The sequence below is a fragment of the Typha latifolia genome, chromosome 2 (genome assembly GCF_019914945.1).
Source record: "Typha latifolia isolate L0001 chromosome 2, TyphaL0001v2, whole genome shotgun sequence".
In the NCBI taxonomy this organism is placed as follows: Eukaryota; Viridiplantae; Streptophyta; class Magnoliopsida; order Poales; family Typhaceae; genus Typha; species Typha latifolia.
The window spans coordinates 3,043,481-3,065,681 of NC_133087.1; the positions used below are offsets into that span (position 1 = coordinate 3,043,481).

At 36.1% G+C, this 22,201-nt stretch overlaps 3 protein-coding genes across 5 annotated transcripts; 2 read left to right on the top strand and 1 right to left on the bottom strand.

Moving 5' to 3' along the window:
* Positions 1 to 715: 715 nt before the first annotated feature.
* On the top strand, positions 716 to 8,592 carry LOC140782333 (DUF21 domain-containing protein At4g14240-like). Its single transcript, XM_073128846.1, has 13 exons — positions 716 to 1,151; positions 2,478 to 2,554; positions 3,038 to 3,121; positions 3,206 to 3,319; positions 3,500 to 3,586; positions 3,728 to 3,799; positions 5,189 to 5,256; positions 6,445 to 6,532; positions 6,664 to 6,737; positions 6,811 to 7,186; positions 7,690 to 7,736; positions 7,868 to 7,949; positions 8,261 to 8,592. Exons 1-13 carry the CDS (start codon positions 890 to 892, stop codon positions 8,381 to 8,383), a joined length of 1,554 nt encoding a protein of 517 aa, XP_072984947.1. The 5' UTR covers positions 716 to 889; the 3' UTR covers positions 8,384 to 8,592.
* Positions 8,593 to 10,665: 2,073 nt separating this feature from the next.
* LOC140781748 (uncharacterized) lies at positions 10,666 to 16,860 on the top strand. Its single transcript, XM_073127927.1, has 9 exons — positions 10,666 to 10,838; positions 11,013 to 11,075; positions 12,545 to 12,707; positions 12,868 to 13,877; positions 14,470 to 14,643; positions 14,734 to 14,850; positions 15,788 to 15,967; positions 16,077 to 16,123; positions 16,309 to 16,860. Exons 2-9 carry the CDS (start codon positions 11,028 to 11,030, stop codon positions 16,628 to 16,630), a joined length of 2,061 nt encoding a protein of 686 aa, XP_072984028.1. The 5' UTR covers positions 10,666 to 10,838; positions 11,013 to 11,027; the 3' UTR covers positions 16,631 to 16,860.
* A 2,854-nt stretch (positions 16,861 to 19,714) lies between these two features.
* LOC140782201 (probable glutathione peroxidase 5) lies at positions 19,715 to 21,897 on the bottom strand. Of its 3 annotated transcripts, XR_012107824.1 has the most exons (6): positions 21,716 to 21,897; positions 21,537 to 21,613; positions 21,366 to 21,448; positions 20,478 to 20,592; positions 19,987 to 20,070; positions 19,715 to 19,874 (listed from the first exon to the last, which is right to left on the bottom strand). XR_012107824.1 is itself a non-coding variant. In XM_073128652.1 (5 exons), the coding sequence occupies exons 1-5, from the start codon at positions 21,746 to 21,748 to the stop codon at positions 19,821 to 19,823; spliced, it is 360 nt and encodes a 119-aa protein (XP_072984753.1). In that variant the 5' UTR covers positions 21,749 to 21,897; the 3' UTR covers positions 19,715 to 19,820. The 3 variants fall into 3 exon arrangements, 1 of the variants encoding a protein (XP_072984753.1); XR_012107825.1 differs by lacking the exon at positions 20,478 to 20,592 and having other exon boundaries at positions 21,716 to 21,889; XM_073128652.1 differs by lacking the exon at positions 20,478 to 20,592 and having other exon boundaries at positions 19,987 to 20,099.
* Positions 21,898 to 22,201: the final 304 nt, after the last annotated feature.

Sequence of the window (22,201 nt, forward strand, 5' to 3'; positions counted from 1 at the left end):
ATACTGATTGACAGTCGAGCGATTTTACTATTAACTTTATATGACAGTTGCCCCTTCATAATAAATTTTACTAGTGAACCATTCTGATAAATAATATTAGAGGACGGTCTATATTGGTATCAAGTTGAAGCCTACTTTGGTGGAAAAACTCAAAAATCTCTATATAATTCTCGGGTTTGGGGAAAAGAGTAAATAAAGTCATTATCAACATAATCCCAAGATTTTAGTTAAAACCGAAAGATTTAGGAGCGGAAACTCCAACTTAATAAAACTACTTCATAACAAAACTCGTTAGCTATCAATTTATGACGAAATTTATGAGTTTAATTCCACTCATAAATATTAAGATTAGTATTTAATAAAAAATTTAGTCTAATCTATAGCCTGCGGCTGGTGATTAATAAAAACAAAATATACTTCATTAGCGAGATTCGAGAAGAAAACAAACGAAGCCCTTCTTTCTTCCACGTGTCGATACTTTTTTCCCTCTCCCAAAAAGGCCACTTCGACCATCTGATACCGTAACTCCAACAGATCGAATCTAAAGGTCAATCTCCACCGTCGGTACAACGGAACCTCTTCGTGAACTCGCTATCCTCAGCCCTCCATCAAGACTCCCGTGTCCACACACCAATCTCGGGCCGTTTGGATAGCCCTCGATAAAGTACTCGTATAAGCTTATCTACATCTCGCGTGTACGCGTACCGCGATCTCCGTCCTATTCCTCGTCCAACTCTGCTTGTGTTTAGTCAATATATTTATTCCCGATCCCAAAATTCCGTAAAGGATCCTTCGACGGATATCTTATAAGGAGCCTAACGTCGATTCCGATCTCTTTTAGCTATCTCTTGATACAGATAATTCCGGGAGAGTGATTAGAGGGGGAAGGATGCATGCGGTTAACATGGTGGCGGCGGGGAGGATGCTGATGACGGCGGCGATCGGGGGAGGAGGAGGGGCGATGATGGTGCTGACGGTGGAGGATATCCCGTTCGGGTCCTTGTGGTGGTTTGTGTATGCGGGAATATCGTGCTTTTTGGTGCTATTCGCGGGAATGATGTCCGGGTTAACGCTCGGGCTCATGGCCCTCGGCCTCGTCGAGCTCGAGATCCTCCAAAGGAGTGGAACCCCATCGGAGAAGGAGCAGGCTGGTTCGTAATGTTATAGAGTTTGTTTCTTATTGTTTGTTCTTTGTTGACATGAGGGCTTGATCTTGGATAGATTGGATGAATCTTGAGAATCGGGATATTATTTCGTCCTTTTTATTTTGGTAATATATGTTCTGATATGCTTAAAATTGGTATCTTATCTGTAATTTGTTAATAAGTTGGAAAAAAGAGTGTTGGGAAATTGTCTTGTAGGATACTTCTTTTATCTTAAATAGCAAGCTCTGTTGCGATCTAAATCAATCAGAAGCTGCAGCATCTGTGGGTTTTATATTCAAAAATCTGCCATGTTGGATTCTTTAAATATAACAGGCTTTTCCATTGCTTGCTTCCTTTGGTGGAATGTGACCCTTGTTTCGCTTCCCCTCAGGGGAGTTTCCTCACCAGATTTTCCAATTTGGTTCAGGAAGTCCTGACAAAAAAATCTAAAATGAAATGATTTGGATTTTGATGACTACTTTTTCTATATTGTGAGTTCAGGAAGTCCTGACAAAAAAAATCTAAAATGAAATGATTTAGATTTTGATGACTACTTTTTCTATATTGTGATTGCAGAAACTGGAAACTGTTGCATTCTTCAAATATTGTATTAAAATTACATAGATATGTTAACAAACTGATATCTATTTCAACTTATGTTAGATTACTTTGATATGATACTAGAGAAGCTTCTGACAGTAAGTAATGACAACAACACAGTAAAATGGTTAAAAAGAAAAGAAAAAAAAAAGCAAATGAAAGTGCAATTATTGTAATAATAGACCATAAAATTTCTATTGCTTAGTCCTTATGTAGCGCTAACAAATACCTTCTATATTCTTAACATTGATCAGTGTGAAGATATTGCTGTAATTTTAGGCAAGCTTGTAAACCTCTTATCCCTTTAGTCTAATATGAGAAGGAACTTTATCCATTTCTTTCACAAGTAATATAATTATCTTAGACCTACAGAAGAAAGTTTACAAGACTTCACTTTTTTTATTCTGGATTTGTAAACAGATTCCTTGATTCCTCTTTCTTATCATTACCAAATATCTATTCATGGTCAGGTGTTTCATTATTCTTTTATCTGGTTCTTTTCAATTGTGTTTGTCATGATATGCTAATTTACATATTAGATACACCACTTATTAAATGTGGATCTCTGTAGGCATGACGGTTAGTGTTAATATTTTGTATATATTAGATGTTATTTGTAGAGTTCCTGGTAAGTTCCTATTTTAGATGAATTTACTTTGCTCTCAGATTTCATTGAGGAAATCTGTAGTGTTGTGTTTTTCTAATGTAGCTGTTATTGGTCATTTCTTGCAGCTAAGATCTTGCCTGTAGTTCAGAAGCAACACCAACTTCTTGTCACTTTGCTATTGTGTAATGCTGCTGCAATGGAGGTAGTGATACGTGAGATTATATTAATTTATTATGTACATTGAAGTGCTAACTGTTGGGAGAAGCATAAAGAATATGAGAAATATGAAAATCGAAATGCTCTACCTGACAGGCATAATCAACATTTAAGAACCTTCATGGTACAACATGTAATTAAGTCAGGTAACTTCTATTGTGGTAAATTGATTTTGAAGGATTTTGATACCATTATGTTATACTTCATCCAGTATGTAAGTGACTTGGCAATATGTGCATAGGAGCCTTGTATGTAATGCTGAGTTACCATAATTACCTTCTGGAAGAAACCTGAAAATGATATTGAATTTCAGCAATTTGCATATTAAAATCCTAGTTTGGAGCTTTTTGTTTTATCTTGTTCTGGACGGAAATCAATTTTCTTTTAATGTTGTTCCATTTCCAGTTTCTTTGCAGTCATTTATTTACAAATTTTGTTCCCATCCATCTATTTATTTTTTCCAATGCAGGCACTTCCTATATTCCTCGATAAGATATTTCATCCTGTTGTTGCTGTTATCTTGTCTGTTACATTTGTTCTAGCTTTTGGAGAGGTAAGCAGCATCCTCATTTAGTTTATGTTTAATCTGATGTCATCCTATCAAAGCAAATAATGTCAATTTTCTTTTGTGGTTCAGGTCATCCCACAAGCCATCTGTACAAGATATGGACTAGCTGTGGGTGCTAATCTTGTGTGGCCTGTGCGAATTCTGATGATCGTTTGCTATCCTATAGCTTATCCTATTGGGAAGGTAAGTTGTATGTACAAGGATAGCTGCTTTATTCCAATTGGCATGTTTGTACTAAGAGATAAAATATTGCGCACCAATGACTCTATAAGCCTGATATTTGGTGGAAGGTTTTCTGTTTTTTATCTTGCCTCTGTAAACCTGATTATCGAAAGATTGCTAACTCTGTTTGCGATATTTCAGATTCTGGACTGGGCACTTGGTCATAATGAATCTGCACTTTTCAGGCGTGCTCAGTTGAAAGCTCTTGTCTCTATCCATAGCAAAGAGGTAAGAAGATTTATTAGAATTTATCTTAACTTGATCCTGATAGAGTAGATATTTTGAGGTTGAGAATAGCTAGTTAATTTGAAAGTTTCATCTTTTCTACTGTGAGGATTATGCTACAATTCCAATGCTTTGTCATTTTAGGCAGGTAAAGGTGGGGAACTTACTCATGATGAGACTACAATCATAAGTGGAGCACTGGATTTGACTGAAAAGGTATGTAGCACCGGAAGATGTTTATATAACTTATATGAAAAACATGACAATGCATAGGCACACGAGTCATTTTCCCATTTAATAGTATTGGTCTAGTAGGTGATAAATCTTTGGCTACTCTCTTGCTCTCTAGTTAGCTATATAGATGGTTGGTTGTAAAATTTATATTAGTCTGATCCCCAATTTAGAAATACTGAAAGAGGCTATGGAATATGCTAATTTCCAGAATATCCTTTTTATTGAATACCTTAGCCTATGAAAGAAAAGTTCAATGTTGGCTAAGTAAGTAGCAATGCTAATTTTTAATTAGTTGTTCATAACCCAAAAGAAAGAACATATGACTATTTTGATGGAAATTCTTTCCTCGACAGTCAACACACTATGGAATTTCGAATAATGGGACCTCTCTTAAGTACTAACCATATATCATATTCAATTTGGTTAGCCTATAGTGTTTCTCTTGTCATGCTGTTGTAAAAAGTAATATTATATTAGCTTCTCTAATATTTATTACCATGCACCTGCCCAACCAGCACTGCTCTATGAATGAGCAAGTAATACCTTTTATTACTAATTTTATCTTGATCTCAATATTGACAAAGAAAGTAAAGAACTGAGTACTAGAGAAGCAAAAATATTAAAAACCAAAATTTACACTATCCTTCTAGGAACTATTTGCTCAAAAAATGTTAGGTTAGATATATTGAAGGAAAATATCGATTTTTCTTTTTACTTCTTCTTGTTTCAGTATCCATTTATTTGAACTGATTTGGAATGGGGTTACCAAATTAGGATTATACGATTCGTGTCTACATACAGCAGGAGGATCTGCCATTACCAGTAAAACTGCCTTCCCTACAATTGTATTTGGTTATCATCACTTGTGCTACCTAAAATTACATCAATTTCAAGTTATATTTGGTGTCAAATTTTCACCAGATTTTATGGTGTTTTAGTGCATTAACAATGTCATGAGCTCATGTCTGTATTTATAAAGATGGATCACTATCGTTCAACTGACCTACTTGCTTGATATGCAACTCATTACTAGTAGTTTCCTTTTCTGTTGATGTAAATGGAATTTCTTCTAAGTTTGACCTTTTGGTAGAGCCTGTTGCTGTTTAATTGCACTTTCTTCCACTGATATGTACCTTTACTTATCATCCAACTTTGAGTATATCTGTACTGTAGTTGACAAGGAACATTCTTTTTCCATAAATTGTTTTGTCTTAATATTGACTTCGTTTAGTAAGCAGTTGTTCCAAGGTAAGACATGCATTTATGCTTATCCAAGAACCTGCTAGCGTATCTTACAAACATTTGTGAAACCATTACCTCATCTGTCCTGTAATATGATCTAGAGTTCTAAGATTGATCTCTGGTCTACAGACTGCTGAGGAAGCTATGACACCTATCGAGTCGACATTCTCATTAGATGTTGACTCAAAGTTAGACTGGTGAGTTTCAGTACTTGATGACTTCTTGTTTAGTCAAATATTGCTTAATATATTGCAATTGTGGCTTATGGATGTGGCCATTTGAATTTTGAACATATATGTAATGTATCCAACATATATGTAATGTAGCAAACTCTACATGGCTTATTCATATACAAATTCAGTTCAAAATCATTACCTGTAAAAACCACCAAGTTTAGCTTCTTTACAAATTCTTAGATTTTAAGCTTGCTTAAATGGTTTGGGTTCAAGTCATGGAAACATCCAATTATTTGATTGAAGGTAGGGTAACCTCATGCAGTAGGATGCCTTATCCATTGGAAATGTCAACGATCATAAACTTATGCTTCTCAGTTTACCTCAAATGAGGTTGGATTTGGAATATGTGCAACACATGGGCTTGGATATGATATGCTTTCTATATTAACAATTTTTAGGAGTTTCAACCAAAAAGTTACATCGAGTCACTTGAGAAGTGAGCTTAAGTACAACTTTTAATAAGTTGAAACAATATTTGTTAAGTTTTCCTGTAACTTGCTGGTAGGTTCTTTTGTAATTCATAAGTTTCAGAGGAATGCAGTTTGATTCACCATAAAAAGAAAGAAGAAATGTCTAAACCAAAACAAATACTTCCCTAATCTACCCGAATGCATATTGATACCATATCTGATGCGATATTCATAGGGTACTTTACAAGTACATTCAGATATATCTTTTATGTATCCAATATTATAAATAAATATAGAAATGCAGTTATGGTTTGTATCCTTTAGGAGACCTCTTTGATATTTTTGGGAGTCCAGATACAAGCCAAATTGAACATTTGGTTTTAGGTTGAGAAGGTTCTAGTAGATGTTATTTTATGAGACATTATCTATGGATCAAAGGGCAATGTTAGAATTTCATGCCTCTTATCTACTTGTGATTTTTCGATTCAATTGTTTCTTTGCTCTTAACCTTAGTTCCTAACAATTTGGTATGAATGTTAAGCCTTATTGTTGAATAAGTTGGATACATGATTTTCTATATGCTATCATATGCTATGACAACAGTTTCTTAATTATTAAAGGACAAGCATAGATGTGTATTTTAAACTTATTATATCTTTGCATAGAAATATCAGAATTGTGATATGAATCCATGCTTCATAGAATGTTATGCATCTGTTTGCTTCATTCTGATTTCCAGGGAAGCAATTGGCAAGATTCTTGCTCGAGGCCATAGTCGTGTCCCTGTTTACTCTGGGAATCCCAAAAACATAATTGGACTTCTGTTGGTGAGTGTCTACAGATCTCATAAACTAACTGCCTTCTGCTTGTGTGCTGTAGAGGATGTATCCTGAATGCAATGGCTTGAATTTTGTTTTCTACTGTTTCTCAGTTTGTTTGTTTTTTTACTGGAATCCAGGTAAAAAGTCTTCTGACAGTTCGTGCTGAAACAGAGACACCAGTCAGTGCTGTTTCAATCAGAAGAATTCCAAGGTTTGTGCCTAACATCATTTTTCATTATGATGCTTAAGTTGAGGATGGCATGCTCATATCTTGATTCTATCAGGGTCCCTGCAGATATGCCTTTGTATGATATACTGAATGAATTTCAAAAAGGAAGCAGCCATATGGCTGCTGTTGTGAAGTCTAAAGGGAAAACTAAGAATCTTCCACCTGCTGATGCTGAGAAAGTTGAAGCAAATAAAGAATCTGCCGTAGAGTCAAACTTGACTACTCCTTTGCTCTCTAAAGCAGAAAAGGATGATAGTGTTGTTGTTGAGATCGATAATTGGGAAAAAAAACAGGTTAATGGAAACCTACCAGCCCCTTTGCAGCAGAATGCTGCACCAACAAATGTGGTGGCTCGTTTGTCAGAGGATGTTGAAGATGGAGAGGTCATTGGTATCATCACCCTTGAGGATGTCTTTGAAGAACTCCTACAAGTAAGACAAAAATCTTTTCTCCAACTGCAATTAAGAATTCTTGTTTTTCCTTTTCCTTTTGGTTATTGGAAGAAGATCAAAATACTACATGTGCAGGGTAGTCAGAGACTCCAGGTTATATATATATTTCAGAAGAATATAAGAGAAACATAGCTCATGCTTTTGATGATTTCCTGTGATTATACTGTTGCGTGTAAAACTTGTGACCAGAAACCCAAAGATATATCCCTTTTGGGTGCTTCCATTTCTTACTCTCTGAGGTTTTGGACAAGAACATGTTGGAATCTTTTGTTGCCATGTGTTCTATATGAGTCTCTCATGTTCATGGGTTGCGCATGGGTGATAGGGTTGAACTGCACCCTAGAAGGGGTAAACTTAACAGAAGTAGATATCTTATGCTTAGAGGCAACTTCATCTGAAAGCACAAAATTTTCTTGATATATTCAGATAAAGAAAAACCTTAAAGTGATTAAAAACTAATTATCTGACTACCTTTTGTCCAGGAGGAGATAGTGGATGAGACAGATGAATATGTTGATGTTCATAAAAGGTATTTCCTTGTTAAGTCCTAGTACTGATTGGCTAATAATTAATATATTCACATCATTCTGTTCTTTTCTGTGCGCCTATTGCACTGTCAGAAATATTTGAGCTCTTGTTTATTATTTTGAGTTCTTAAAGGATACGGGTGGCTGCTGCTGCTGCTGCATCCTCAGTTGCACGAGCTCCATCAGTAAGGAGATTAACAGGCCAAAAGGCAGCGGTAAGTGACTTGTTTAGCTTCATGACTCCTGATACATGGATTGCCTGTTTCCTAAGGAAATTCACATCAGTTTGATTCTCTTTCAAATTTTTTCACATTTACTGAATCATCCCATTTTCGATATATGATCACTATATATTACTGGGTTTAACTGTCTCTTTGGAATCAATGCCATGTCATGTTGATGCTTATATTATCAAGAAATCCTCAGCAGTTATGGTTGCTCTGAAATATCATTAACATCCTAAGTTTGGTTTTAATTGTTGTAACTTTCCTCTTTTTCCTATTCTCACAAAAAATAACCTCTCCAGGGAGCTCAAAATCGGCAAGGGCAACAGCCGGCTGGAATTCTAAAGAAATCTACTGAAAGTGATTTAAATACACCTAGACATCAAGTAAATCTGGTGGAACCTCTTACGGGAAGCAAGAGATAATGCAAAAGGCACCGGATGATTTTTGAACAAAAAATTCGGAAACTACTTGAATCACTGTGCATGTTCCTGCTAGTATATTTTCTTTTTCTTTTTCTTTTTTGAATTTTCTCTAAGCATGTGGAGTGGATATGGTACTCTTTGCTGCAAAACGGGATCACACTGAATTTTGCCTATTTATTGAATGAAAACCTGAACCCTGTTTATATGAATCGAGCAATTATTATAAAAAAAAAAGACCAGCCTTTTGACCAAAGCTTTCATTTTCATTATCATTCATAACCTATTATGTGGTAATTTATATGTATTTTTCTTTTAATGTCGCCAATAGTTTTCTAACAGCCAAGTTGTAGTTAGGGTAAATTAACTGAGTGTGTTTTTGAAATATTAAAAGTATGTAAGAATCGGATAATATATATCTATATTATAGGATGTGAATAATAATAATAAAAATAAAATATATAGGTGTCTTTGATAAAAAAAAATTTAAATACTAATATAGACCACCCAAAACTTATTATCAATTATATAATTTGGATGCGTCTAGTTTAGCTTTTGTTTATGCTAATGTTTGCAATTGACTGAAAGCTTGTAACGTGATCTATCTCTAGTTTATTCAATTTTCTACTTTATTCATAATAAATTAGAGATTTGGATAGAATAAATTTAACTCAAAACTCGTGACTCTCTTCAGCGTAGTATTCTTAAAAGAGAAAAGTTGTAGTAATTCTTAAACCTGACCTTCAAATTTAGTAAACGGCTCATGCTGCCTGATACATAATATAAGAGATAAAGTAACAGTTCTTTGGCATGAATTCTCCACTTGATTACAATAGTAAACATCATGATAAAGAAAAATAAAACATTAAACATAAGGTGCAAACAAAATACATCAAGAAGCCAACTTTGATAGATACACAAATGCAAAGCACTTAAAATTAGCATACTATCCGTTACAATCCACCACTTATAGGTATACAGCCAGGTGGATCTCCAAAAATCTAGACAAGCATCCCTAATCTATGATAGAAACATGCCATGGAAACAACAAAAGGAGCAAAATGCATGGATAAGATGAAGAACAAAAAGGGCTCTTGACACTACAGATAGGAGCAAAACTGTGGTCAACAGCGGAGAGGGTTGAGCTTGGAGGGAAGAGGTCGAGTAAGGGGAATGATGCCAACTGAGGACAACAACGATGTGGAAACAGTTGCGAACAACATCGAGGTGGACAAGAGCGGCAAACAGTGATAAGGAGGGAGTGGTGGTAGAGAACCGCAATGACGTAAGAAAAAAAAACATGAGAGAGAGAGAGAGAGATAGATAGAACATATAGGAGATAGAAGCATGACAAATGATAACAAGTGAAGGAGAGACAATGAAGTTGGAAAGGGGAAAAAGGAAATGGATAAGTGAGAAAAGCTTAGAAGAAAGAGAGAAAAATAAGGGAGAAAGGGAAAAATAAAAGAGAGAGTAAAGATCTCTCCCCTCCCATAGCCACTCAGGCTAGGAGAGAAAAGGGGAGGAGGATCTCACATATACTTGGGCTAGGTAAGAGATGGAAGAATCTCACAGAAAATAGCATAAGGCACCCTAGCAAAGCTAGAGCTAGGGGTGCTGCAAATGACTCGCCTGAGCAAGTCTACTACAACTTTTATTTCGAGCCTACTCATTTTATTCAGGCTTGGTTTGACTCAATTCAAACCGAGCTTAACCCGAGCCCAAACTTATTTTCAAATGTCAAACTCAAGCTGACCAGATCAAGCCGAGCCATAGTCTGAGACTAAGTTATTTTTAAATGGGTTTATCTTTAAATCAAAGATCTAATAGTTGTAAATATACTTATATATATAATATTAATAAAAGAAAATTTGAGCAGAGCGAGCCCACATATTTATTTAGGCTTGACTCAGTCAGAGCAACTTGTTTATTTCGACAACCCTATCTAGTGCGGACACAGGAAGGAAGTGGCAGCTTATAAGATCGACATATCTAAAGAAGACCTGGTGGTACATTTACTTTGTTTAAATACTCCAGAAAAACCTAGCATTTTGTTTGTTTAAATACTCCAGAAAACCAAGCATTTTGCAAAACAGAGCCACTTGTGGCGCGTTTCCCCCGGAGAAGTGATATTATTTTGCCAAAAAAGAAATATTGGCATAGGATTTAAGAACTCTTAGACTAGTCCTATCACGAGATCCGAACCGCAAAGCCCTAACGGGTAGCTTCGCGGGCGCATTTCCTCCGTAGACGTATATTCTTTCTATATTTCTTAATTCTGAAGTCTTCCATTTAGTCTTTAGACGAACTCTTCGCTCCTTTTCCCCTTCCCTTCCCCTTCCTCTCTTTCTCCGTGCACTTCCACTAGGATTTCCTCCCGCGTCTCCTCGGCTTCATCGTCCTTTTGTACCTCTCTGTCCTCGGGAAGATTCCTATTCTTGGCGAGGAATATTGTAAGGTACTAAGGTTTCATTCTCGTCGATCCTTTTCCTTTTTTGATTTGAGTTAAATTTTAGCAGTCCATGTGCATTGGGGGTGAAGTATCTCTTCATTTGTCTAACTTGTTCCCAACTTCCCATTCTTTCTTCTTCTGATCTCTTGTTTTCTTTTCAATTCTTAAACTTTGTGGCAGGTCAATTATAGGGGGATGAGTTTTAAGCCAGTTTTTAATACTCTGCGAGAGGTTTTCCCGCAGGTAATATTTTTTCTTAATCGATATATTGATGCGATTCTGGTTCCTGTTTTTGTTCACTTCTTACACTTCTAGGGTTTTAATTAATTAAGAACATTTTTCCCCAAAACTTGCTTCTTTTTTACTCTGACGGTTGGTTGCGGTCATGTTTCTATCTATTTGTATGTTAGAATCCTGACAGATAAGTAGATAACTAGTATTATTTGGACAAACAAAATTAATTATGGTTCATGTTGATTTATTCTGGTTAGAGTTTCTAAAATAATTAGCGGTCTATATATCCGATTTGTGTTCCCCTGACCACCAGCATAGGATATTGTGAGAAGTTTGAGGCACCATTGGCTTGGAAGAAGCCTCCACCATCAATCCGATCATCTCCTTAACACACCCAACGAAGAAGCGGTACGGCGGACCCCGTATGCCTTGCTTGGCGAAGTACTCCTCCAACCTCCTGGGCTTCCACCATAGCACATCCAGCACCTTCGCTGCCATGTACATGCACAGCCCCACCATCCCAACTTTCCATAACCAGCCCACCATCACATCCCCCATCCCTCCTCTCCTCCCTCGATCCTTGCCTTAGCCTTAGCTCTTGTTTCTATACAAACAACATGGCAAGCTAAAGACTTCTTCTTTTGTGGGGTTCTTTGGCTTTCCCCTCGCAGTAAATATGGAAAAGGTGGGAGGTTGGCTGTCTTTTAGAACAATCCTTAATATGTTGGCTTCTGGGTGGAGTCGTGAGGCATGGCATGAATAGATAGGAGAAGTCCTAGCGTAGCTTGTAGAAATATCCACTTTAAAGAACAGAGATGATCAAGTCTACATTTCTTCAGACCTTTTTACCCAATATAATAGTACTCTTCAGCAGTTAGTTCTCCTTAGTGGAGTAATGTTTGAGTGAAATATCATTTTCTAAGTGTTATGTTCAATATTTTGATGCTCTTTATGGGCTTTCTTTTGAAACTAAGCTAGCAATTTATTTTGATGAAAGCAATTCTTGTATTACTAGTAGTGGTCTCAACAATGACAGGTAATGATAATATAGTTAGGATCTGACAACCATAGGTACTGAGACTTGTATTCTATTCATCTCCTATGCCCTTTGCAATAGGTTTGTATTTGAAAAGGTGTAGTGTTGTTTATCTTGTACTTGAAAAGATGTGCCTAAATTGTGATATTCTACTGATAAAAAGGAGAATGATGGTATAGTAGAAAGAAATAACAATCTGTTTCAATCAAAAGCAAATGGGAAAATATTATTAATTATTGAAGTTTCATATTATAAGAAGAGCATAGGTTAACTTTGCTTTATTTTGATGCTTTAGCAAGAGGTAGTGTTAATGAATCTATCTTTTCACTATTCAATTGCAATCTCAGTTATGAACTTTCACTGTCTACTATGTGACCTTTCTGACTTATGATACAAATTCTCTTGCATCTGTGCTTTACTTGATTGTTTTTATTCCCATCAGGTTGATCTTCGAATACTCAAAGCTGTTGCTCTCGAACACATTAATGATGTTGATGCTGCAGTAGAATTTGTTCTATTTGAAGTAATAGAACACATTGGTACATCCCCAGGAGCTTCTTACAATATTGATGATGCAGATGAAATAAAAAATTTATCAGCTGATGGTAAATTTGTTATTCTCCTTCATAGTAGTTTACATTATCAGTTCCATGGGCATGAATGCAATGGCAGAGCATTAATGCATGTGTACATATGCACATGTATTTCTTGTAGTATCTTATGTTTGTTTATATGTAAATATAACAATTCCCTTTCATGGTGTAGTCAAGTTAAATGAACAAGCTGCTTCCTTAGGACATCAACTACTTGAAAAACCAGAAGCTAGTCACATTTCAGCACAAACTTCAGTAGAATATGAGAACAGTTTTTCTAGTAACCACATAAATCCTACCCAGTTCAAGTCACCATTGGTTGAGGGGGTTTGCCAAGATTCAGAATTTTGTATAGCAGGTGATCTGAATGAGCCAGGTCAAGTGGCATATTATGGTGAAGTCAGCAGAGAATTAAATGAAACTCTACCTTCAGAACTAAAATTTGTGGAAAATGGGGATGATCTAGAAAATGGTGCTTTTCGTCATAAACAGAAATACCTCCAAGGAGAAATGATTGCTGTTGGTCCTTCTAATATTCAGACTATTAGTCAGTCTAGTAGCTTGAGCCATGTTGAGGAAACAGCTGGACATGAAGATTCTTTAGAAGAGCACATAGTTCGATCGTTTAATGGATTACAGGGTATTGTGGCTGACGCTTTACAAGCTGATGAGCAATGTATATCTGATTTAGATGCTAATGGAACCATCTCAATTGCAAATTCCAGTCTCCAGAATAGTACATTAGCATTTAATCCTGATCTGATGGACTGTACAAGTATAAGAGTGAAGGATATCTATCATTCTTCTGGTGAACCTGAAGGCAAGCATTCACAAGATTCAGTGGCACCCGCTGGTAATGAAGATAATAATATGTTTGAAGTCAATGATAGCGCAGCAGTTTTTCTGACTAGTCAGGATATCACTTCATTAGATGTTCAAGAAGTTTCTGGTTATATGGATCATGGAGTTGAAAAAGACAAGGATGTCAATAGTACCACTATTGGATATGAAGATCAGCACTTGAGATTTTCAGTTGATAACAATGTGGATTCGCCATCTTTTGAATCTGAGATGCTTTTTTCTGATGATCATAATCTGCCTGCAAATATGACCACTCGCTCAGGCCATTTTGTTAGCATTGAATTCCTTGAAGATTTTATTACTGATGCCAAAAACAACAAGGTGCCATTGTCATTTATTTATTTTAAATCAGCATCTTTGTCAGTTTACTACAGCTTGTATGACCATTTTATATTTTCTAAAGCAAAGTGGTAAATTATCATGAAAAGGTTTGCATTATGCTGTGATACTATATGATATGTCCTTGTTGCTTGTTTGTCACTGTATTTCTCTTACTGATAAATTGTTGAGGGCCTACCTTGATTTCACGTTAGGCTTTGCTGCCCAACACTTTTGATAGGAAAAGCTTGGATGACAATGATGATTAGTGTGTAGATATTATGAAAGAAAGTAATCAATGAAGCAATAGTGCATCAGTATTGCACAAAAATTATGTTACATCTTAAGACAAAGTGATAGAAAAATGATAAAGAAGCTAAGATGAAAACCTTTCTGGAGTATGTAGTTGTCTAAGATACAAATTTATCTTCTTATTGATCAATAAGATTCATATGGAAGGTTGATATTACATTTCTAAAAGTCCTGGTACTTTCAAAGGTTGATATTACATTCTAAAGTTCCGGTGCTTTTCTATACAAATTCTCATATAGGAAAGTTGTATCGGTTAATTCTTACTTCTTTCAAAATGGTGCAGAAGAACTTGTTATCTTCTATGGAATTGATAACCAATATGATAGAAGAGGTGGAATTTCATGAGGAAAGGGCCAAACAGGCTAAGGAAGAAGCCTCCTCTGCTGGCCAGGATATCCTCATCAAGGTTGATGAACTCAAGCAGATGCTGAAGCATGCGAAGGAAGCAAACAACATGGTTGTATACATGCTCTGATTTATTTCTTTTTGTTTGCCAACTGCATGAAAGATATCTAAACCTTTTTTGTGGGGGTGGGGGCACTTGCAGCGTGCAGGTGAGGTTTTTGGGGAGAAATCTATATTAGCAACGGAAGCTCGAGAACTTCAGTCTCGGCTTATCACTTTGTCGGATGAAAGGAGTAAATCTCTTGCAGTCATTGAGGAGGTATATTTGTGATACTTGTAATGTAAATGCTTTTCTTGGGGGTTTATTTTCCCTGTGCACTAATTGAAACTTTTTGGGTTTGAATGTAAATTCTAAAATACCCACTTCTTGGCATAAAGAATCTTTACAAAATCAATACTAACATATTTGTCCATGTTAGATTGTTGAACTTGCATTCATGCTGCATCTAGGAGAAGATCTTTGTCTAGAAACAGGCTGACTTGATCATGTAGGATTTTGCCATAGAAGGAACCCCTCAGCCTAACAGCCTAAGGATCCACTTGAGCATTTTATATGATGTATTCCAATGTAGAATATGTTCGAGCTTTGACTTGTAGATGTTACCAATGTGATAGATTCTAATATTTTTCTATGTTCTTAGCCAAAAAGATATAGCTCTTCAATTTCATGCATTAGTTGAGACCTCTACTTCATCAATTATTTTCTCAGAGTTAATAAGCCGCTTGACTTTTAGGTGCCTGCCTATCCTACTGCCTGGCTCCTAGGCACTAAACATTTCCTGTTTACCTATTTACCCCTGCAGTTATAAAACCTTAGTGTCTGATTGTGAAAGATTACTTTGTATTAATTCTCATCTTATATATTATAACCTGATATTACCTAAAACATGCCAAATCGTTTATTAGTGTTTTGTTATAGTGTTATTATGTGATAACAGAAGGAATCTTTTCAAGTTTTTTCATCCTTGTTCTCTTATTGGGTTTGAGTCCTTCAAGTTTTGACTGCAACAACCAGCCTTTTATGCTTTGTTTGGAGAAAGATTGATCAACATATTATTGCTGATCACAATAAATGAAAAGGGAAAAGATCGACAATTTGGATCCTTGATATATGGGTGGCAAGAAATATTTGGCTCTTTTGTCTAGTCCTTTGTTTTTTAGCTGAAAAATGCCCTGGCTTGTGTGATACTGTATAGATGCGTCAAGCTCTTGAAGCACGGCTAGCTAATGCAGAGGAAGAAATAGAAGCATCTGAGAAGGAAAAGTTGGAAAAAGAATCATTTGCTCAGGAGGCCCTTTGTGAACAGCAGCTCATGATGAATGCCATTGTGGAAGAGTCAAAGAAGCTACAACAAGAAGCAGAGGAGAACTCCAGGGTAATCAGTTGTTTTTCATAGGATTTTGATGAATTGAAAAGTAACAGTTCCACTTTCCTTACATGAAATCAATTGCAAGAATTGTAATATGTGTGTTACCTTGATGCAGCTGAGGGATTTCTTGATGGAACGTGGTCGTATTGTTGATGCTTTACAGTAAGTTTTTATGTTGACTCTGCTCACTCAATGTACACATGCATTATAAGTAATATTATGCATAGCTTTTAGCTTTAGTGTTTGGTTAATGTGACTGTTTTGTAGATTTTTGAATTTCTTATCTTGCATTTTGTGATGTCAAGTAGTCATGAATGTAATCTTTGTGGGGGTTCTTTCTCTTTCAGAGGCGAAATAGCTGTCATCTGTGAAGACGTTATGTCATTGAAAGAAAGAGTTGATGGGCGTTTGCCACTGAGCAAATCATTCCGATTGTCAACCTCCAGCTTGTCCTCTACGGCAAGCTCGTCATCTTACAAGAGAAAAAATCCGTCAGATGCAGCCATCGAGCCTCTAGAGCCAGCTCAGATTGGTACTATCACAAACAAAAATAGCCTGAAGGGGCAGCAGCCAAGTAGCATTAGCAGTGCTGGTAAAGGAGTTACAATTGATGCCAATCACAGAGTTTCTTCAGATGATGAGTGGGAGTTGTTCGAAGCTGAGGCATAGAATGCAGCTGAACTATGAAAGAACAGCTTAAGAACACACACACACACACACACACACACACACACACACACACACACACATATATATATATATATGAAGTTTTGCCTGTTGGTTTTGTAATAGACGAGGGCCTTCTCCATAGATGGGAAAACTATGGAAGGTCTAATAAATGTTATTGGATTCTCAGTATGGAGAGTTACAACTATATGTATATATGATAGTTCCTCCTATATTCAATGCTTTATGTGCATAGACTGACTGTATACATGGTACCTTCACTAGAATGTATTAAGCGTGGTACAGAGTATCTATATATTGTGATGTGAGAATGAAGCTTTAAATGAACCGAAGATCCAACACAATTACACAGTTTTATTGTCACGATATTGACAAACAAACATCGTAGCTGCTTAAGCAACCTTATTGTCACTCCATTCTTAGACCATGATAAACTATTGTTCTCATTTTTATTCGGAGAAGAAATGAAGTCAAAACCCAGCTAAAATTTATTAGAAACCATGAAATCAAGTACAATAACAATGTGAGTCAAGTCGCAGGTCAAAAAACATAGAAATAGAAAGAAGTGAGATGTACTGCGTTGTTAGGCTCTGCAACTACTCCTGTCTAGTGTTAACTAATTAAAACAGGGGAGAGAATGGAACAGCATTCTAATTCACAACTTAACTCAACAGTAGTGCTACTTATAATAAGTCAAACTAATAATTGTCTCTCCATACCCCCCTTCTCTTATCTTCCTTTTTTTTCATACTTGTAGACACTTCATCTTTTGGGTCTATTAAGTACCGCCTATTCAAAAACACGAGCCAACTCATTCATAAGATATGAACAGACAAACAACTATTTAAGACAATATCACTAAAACCAACTAGACAAACAATGTTTTCCAATCAATTAACTTCAAGTCCCTGCATCATTCCGTTCTAAGGTAGTTTTCCATCTCTTTCTTGTTTGAAGATATATGCATATGGCGAAACTAGATATAATATCATCACGTCTTGTCATTTCCACCTAAAAGATATTTATAATATGCTTGATCTACTTATAGATATCTACTGCCTACATTAGCATTACAGTACGTTTTAATCAGATAAACATATATTATAAATATACATACATGCAGTGGCTCAACAAAGCATGCATGGGAGCTTAGCAATGGTTAAGCTCCCATGCATATATGTTGCAGCATAGATGGCTATTATGCGTACTTGCGCCAGCATATGAGCATGGAGACGCAGGCCTTCATTATATACAGCTTCCCTTTTTGCTGCCTCACCATCTTCCTCCACTTCTCCAGCCTCACCCCCATGCCTCAACTTGCTCAATTCTTAGCTTTTCTCTCATACACACAAGGAGGAGATCGAGCAAATTAAGAGAAGACGACTTACGTTCATTCATATATATACAGAGAGAGAGAGAGAGAGAGAGAGAGAGAGAGAGAGAGAGAGAGAGAGAGAGAGAGAGAGAGAGAGAGAGAAGAGAAGAGAAGAGAAGAGAAGAGAAGAGAGAGAGAAGTTAAATAAGATAGAAGCAGATAGAGCAACGGAAGGCTCCTATGCTCTTCCCATATGTTCGTTTTATTGGCGACAGGGTAAGATTCCGTAGTCGCGTTCGACGAACAGAGGGGTCTATGTGGGTCAAATCTACCTCTTTTCACGTGACATTTGCCTCTCTCCCGCCTCACAACTATATTTATAGAAAGAGCATACGTGTGGATCCGAGAGAGAAATGTGGCTCCCAACTACTACAATTGGTTAGTCGAGTGCTTATCTAAGTTTTAGCCACTGGATAAGGGACGCGTGTGAGACAGTCTGTGGATGCATGGGCACGCTAATTAGACGTACACCATGCAGTATTAATCCACGCACTCCGTTAATTCGATGCGTTGGTCATCTATTAATATATATTTACCATTATTGGTCTATTCATTATCTAAGTTTTTAGAATAATGAGTAAGTCAGCATATAATTATAGAAGATCTTGTATTCAAATTCCGTTTATTTGAAGTAAAAATCCTCCACAAGCATATTTCTCAGGCAAAGTTAAACATTTTGAAAAAGAAAAATAACTCTTCTCTAGAAGCTTAAATAAAGATGTGCTAAATAAATATATTATTAGTTCGTTATCTACTAACAGATATGTCAACGGCAGTTTAGACTAATAGTATCTTACAAAACTGATCATCTCAACAATTAGGATACCAAATAAAAGATAACATATTAGATTATTAGTTATTTTCATGGTTTTTCTCAATTTTAATCTGCCACCCTCGACCATTGATATATATATATAACCTACGAGGTGCAACATGTGGGTCCTCGGCCACGTGTTACCTATTGAGTTGCCACGTGGGTTTGTCCCCCATGAGAAATGGTGTGGAATGATCCCCACCTTATCTGAAGCCAATATATAAGTAGAAAGAGGTCGTAGGGTGGTTGACCTTTTGTCCTAAGTTTTGTGTGGATCCAAAAGGTGGCAATTAATGCAGATGAGATGAGAAGGGAGGAAATTAATTAAAAATGATGGGGGGTTTTTAGAGATGAGAGGCAGGATAATTTTGAGGAATATAGCCAACCAATTTTTGTGGCAATTACTGCTGCAATTGGATATTTTGTTTTAAGTTACCTTCCTTCCATTAACAATTTAAATAAGTCAGATGTGACAGAGACACCCATCACTTATATATTTATAAGATCCTTTCCAAATGCTTTTGAGCTGTGACTTCCCCCCAAAAGACAACAGAACTCCTCTACCACTTCATATATAAGATGATCATTAAATTGATTAGCCAAAAAAATAATTAGGTAAACTTTACACCTTTAATTAACACAAGCAAACCAATGGAAAGATTCATGAAAGAAAATTAATATTTATCAAACTGACATCACTGTTTATTAATTTCTGCGATTATAGTACAGTAGTCCATAGGAACTAATTGAAGAGCCAAATATTTGCAATAACAATTGCATATATTGTATCTCTTCCTCCAACTGAATGAAATCTAAGGGAAGTTCCAGTCTTTGATGAACTAATAACATTAAGAGATATATCTGTTCTAATATCGAGTAGATCTCAAACAACCATCTTTATATTTTAATATTGATCCCAACGTTTACAACAAGGATATATTACAGATAGTTACATTATATATATATATATATATATGTCCTCCTCAAGCAATCTGGTAGATCAGACTTCTATCTCTCCAAGTGCTTTCTATGTCTTTCTGCAGATTTAAGTAGAACATCAAAATGAAACCGAGTAGAAGAAGAAACACATTTCGCGAGAGGGGGGAAGGGAGAGGGAAGAAGAGGTTGCAAGTTTTATTGCAAGAATACCTCAATCGATAGCAGTGTTGTTCCATACCGTGTGATAACTTTCCCTTCCTTGTGGACAAGGAATTTAGTACAGTTCCATTTAATCTGAGATCCCATGAAACCAGGTTTGCTTGCTTTTAGAAATTTATAAAATGGCGTGGCAGTTGGACCATTTACGTGTAAGTATAAGTGATGAAACAAAAGATGAAGGTAAAAGAAGAAACATGCACAACTATTTTTGCGGAACTAAATCAAAGAAGCTGAAGAGAATTCAGCACCAACTTTTGTGAATATTAAGGGGAAATGATTCAATCACATAGTTATTCTAACCACTAATGAAGAACATATAGTTGCAATTTGCAAGAAGGGGAGATCAAAAGGAAGCATAAATTATGATCAGCAAGTCAAAGGAACTGTACATTATCACACACACAAGAAAGAAGGCGCAAGAACTGTAGCAAGTTCTGATCTAGAGTAATTCTATATCCATATTACATATGAAAAGCATTTACCTTTAGTAAAATTGCATACTCAGCAGCCTTGAAATGTAGTACAGGCAAAATATTTTATTTCTTGACTTGTCCCAGGTTCTTGTTGGATTGCATGGAAATGCTAATATCTCAAAATCTAATTATTAAGAACACATCATTAGATAGTTTCCTCCAATAAAAGTAAGACAAATCATGAACCTAGTAAAGAGTATCATCAAATTTTTCCCATCATATGCTGCTCAGCTTACTTTGAGTAGGTCATTCCATGGGAGAGGCCAAATAACTTTTTTCCTGGAAGACTACACAAAATGCCCTTATGGTTTTTCCATGAATAAATCCTTATGTATGGAAGAGCTTTCTCTCCGAACTGTTGCGGCATATAATATACTAGGTTTCATTACCGAAATTTTTCGAATACATACTCCTAAGTGTAGTCACAAAATAAGTAAGAAATAGTCTTTGCCGCTAATCAACAAGTTATAAATTAAACTTTATGTTGATAATCCAATATTCAAATATATGACATGCATATTTCATCTCCAGAAAAAAAAATATATGAAATGCATACAGAAGAGGTAAAAGTACTCAGCTATTTGATAAGATTACACTATGATGCAGATGCAAATAACTGCTATGCAGATTCACGACAGAGGCATTCATAAGAAAAATCAGGAAATCTAAGCAATCAGCCACTCCTCATGCTACCTCCTTGTCAAGAAGATACTATTAACTCTCTTTCTTCTTGGGCAATCTCCTTGTCAAGCATAATATAACAGTAATTGATCACATTAGTGTTTTTTTTTTAGTTCTGTAAATATCACTGTCTTGAAATATCTAAAATAGGATGAACTTTGTGATATACCCAAATTCATTGATGTATTGGAGGGAGATATATATATATATATATACCTTTGCTCTTGTAGACTTGTACATGTATATATAATTCGGTCAATTGAGTGTATGTAATTGTCATCCGTAAGCTACTAAGCCCACTGCCATACAAATTGACAAAGAAAGGTGGGAAAGGGTAAGAAGCGAATCATAATAATAGGGAACAAAAAAGAATAGAAAACAAATTACCATTTGGAAGCAACATTTACGACCAAAAGGGCCTTCCCCTTGAAATTTCCCAAATCGGCATCCTTCCCGCTGATATCCTGCAAGAAATTAAATACCAATCCAACAGATTCCCAATAAGAATAAGAAAGTTGTTCACGAGGAGAGCGAATAAGATTGAGGATAAAAAAGAAATTGCCTACCTTAGCAGTGAAATGATGGATAGAAGTCTCCATTGGCGAACTTAAAATGCTCTCTCTCTCTCTCTCTCTCTCTCTCACACACACACACACACACACACACACACAAAATTTGAGATTAAACAATGTATTGTATTCTGTTAAGCTTGTGGTGTGCGAGCGAGTTGCTGATGCCACATTCTCTACAGCTCCTTTAATAGGCGAGGCGAACGGTCACGGGGGACACACGGAGTTTTTGACCAAACAGCACTCCCAACTAGGGCTGCCAAAAAAAGATCGGCTCATAAACTTGGTTCGAGCTCTAAATAAGCCAAGCTAAAGGCGAGCTGAATTCGAGTCTCATTAAGCTGGAGCCGAGCTGAGCCGATCTTTTTCAGCTCGAGCTAGATTTTTTCCACCTCTCAAGCTCTAAATTATCTAGTCTTATTTTTTAAATTTAAAATAAATTAAAAATATAATAAAGAAAATTTTAATAAATTTAAAATAATC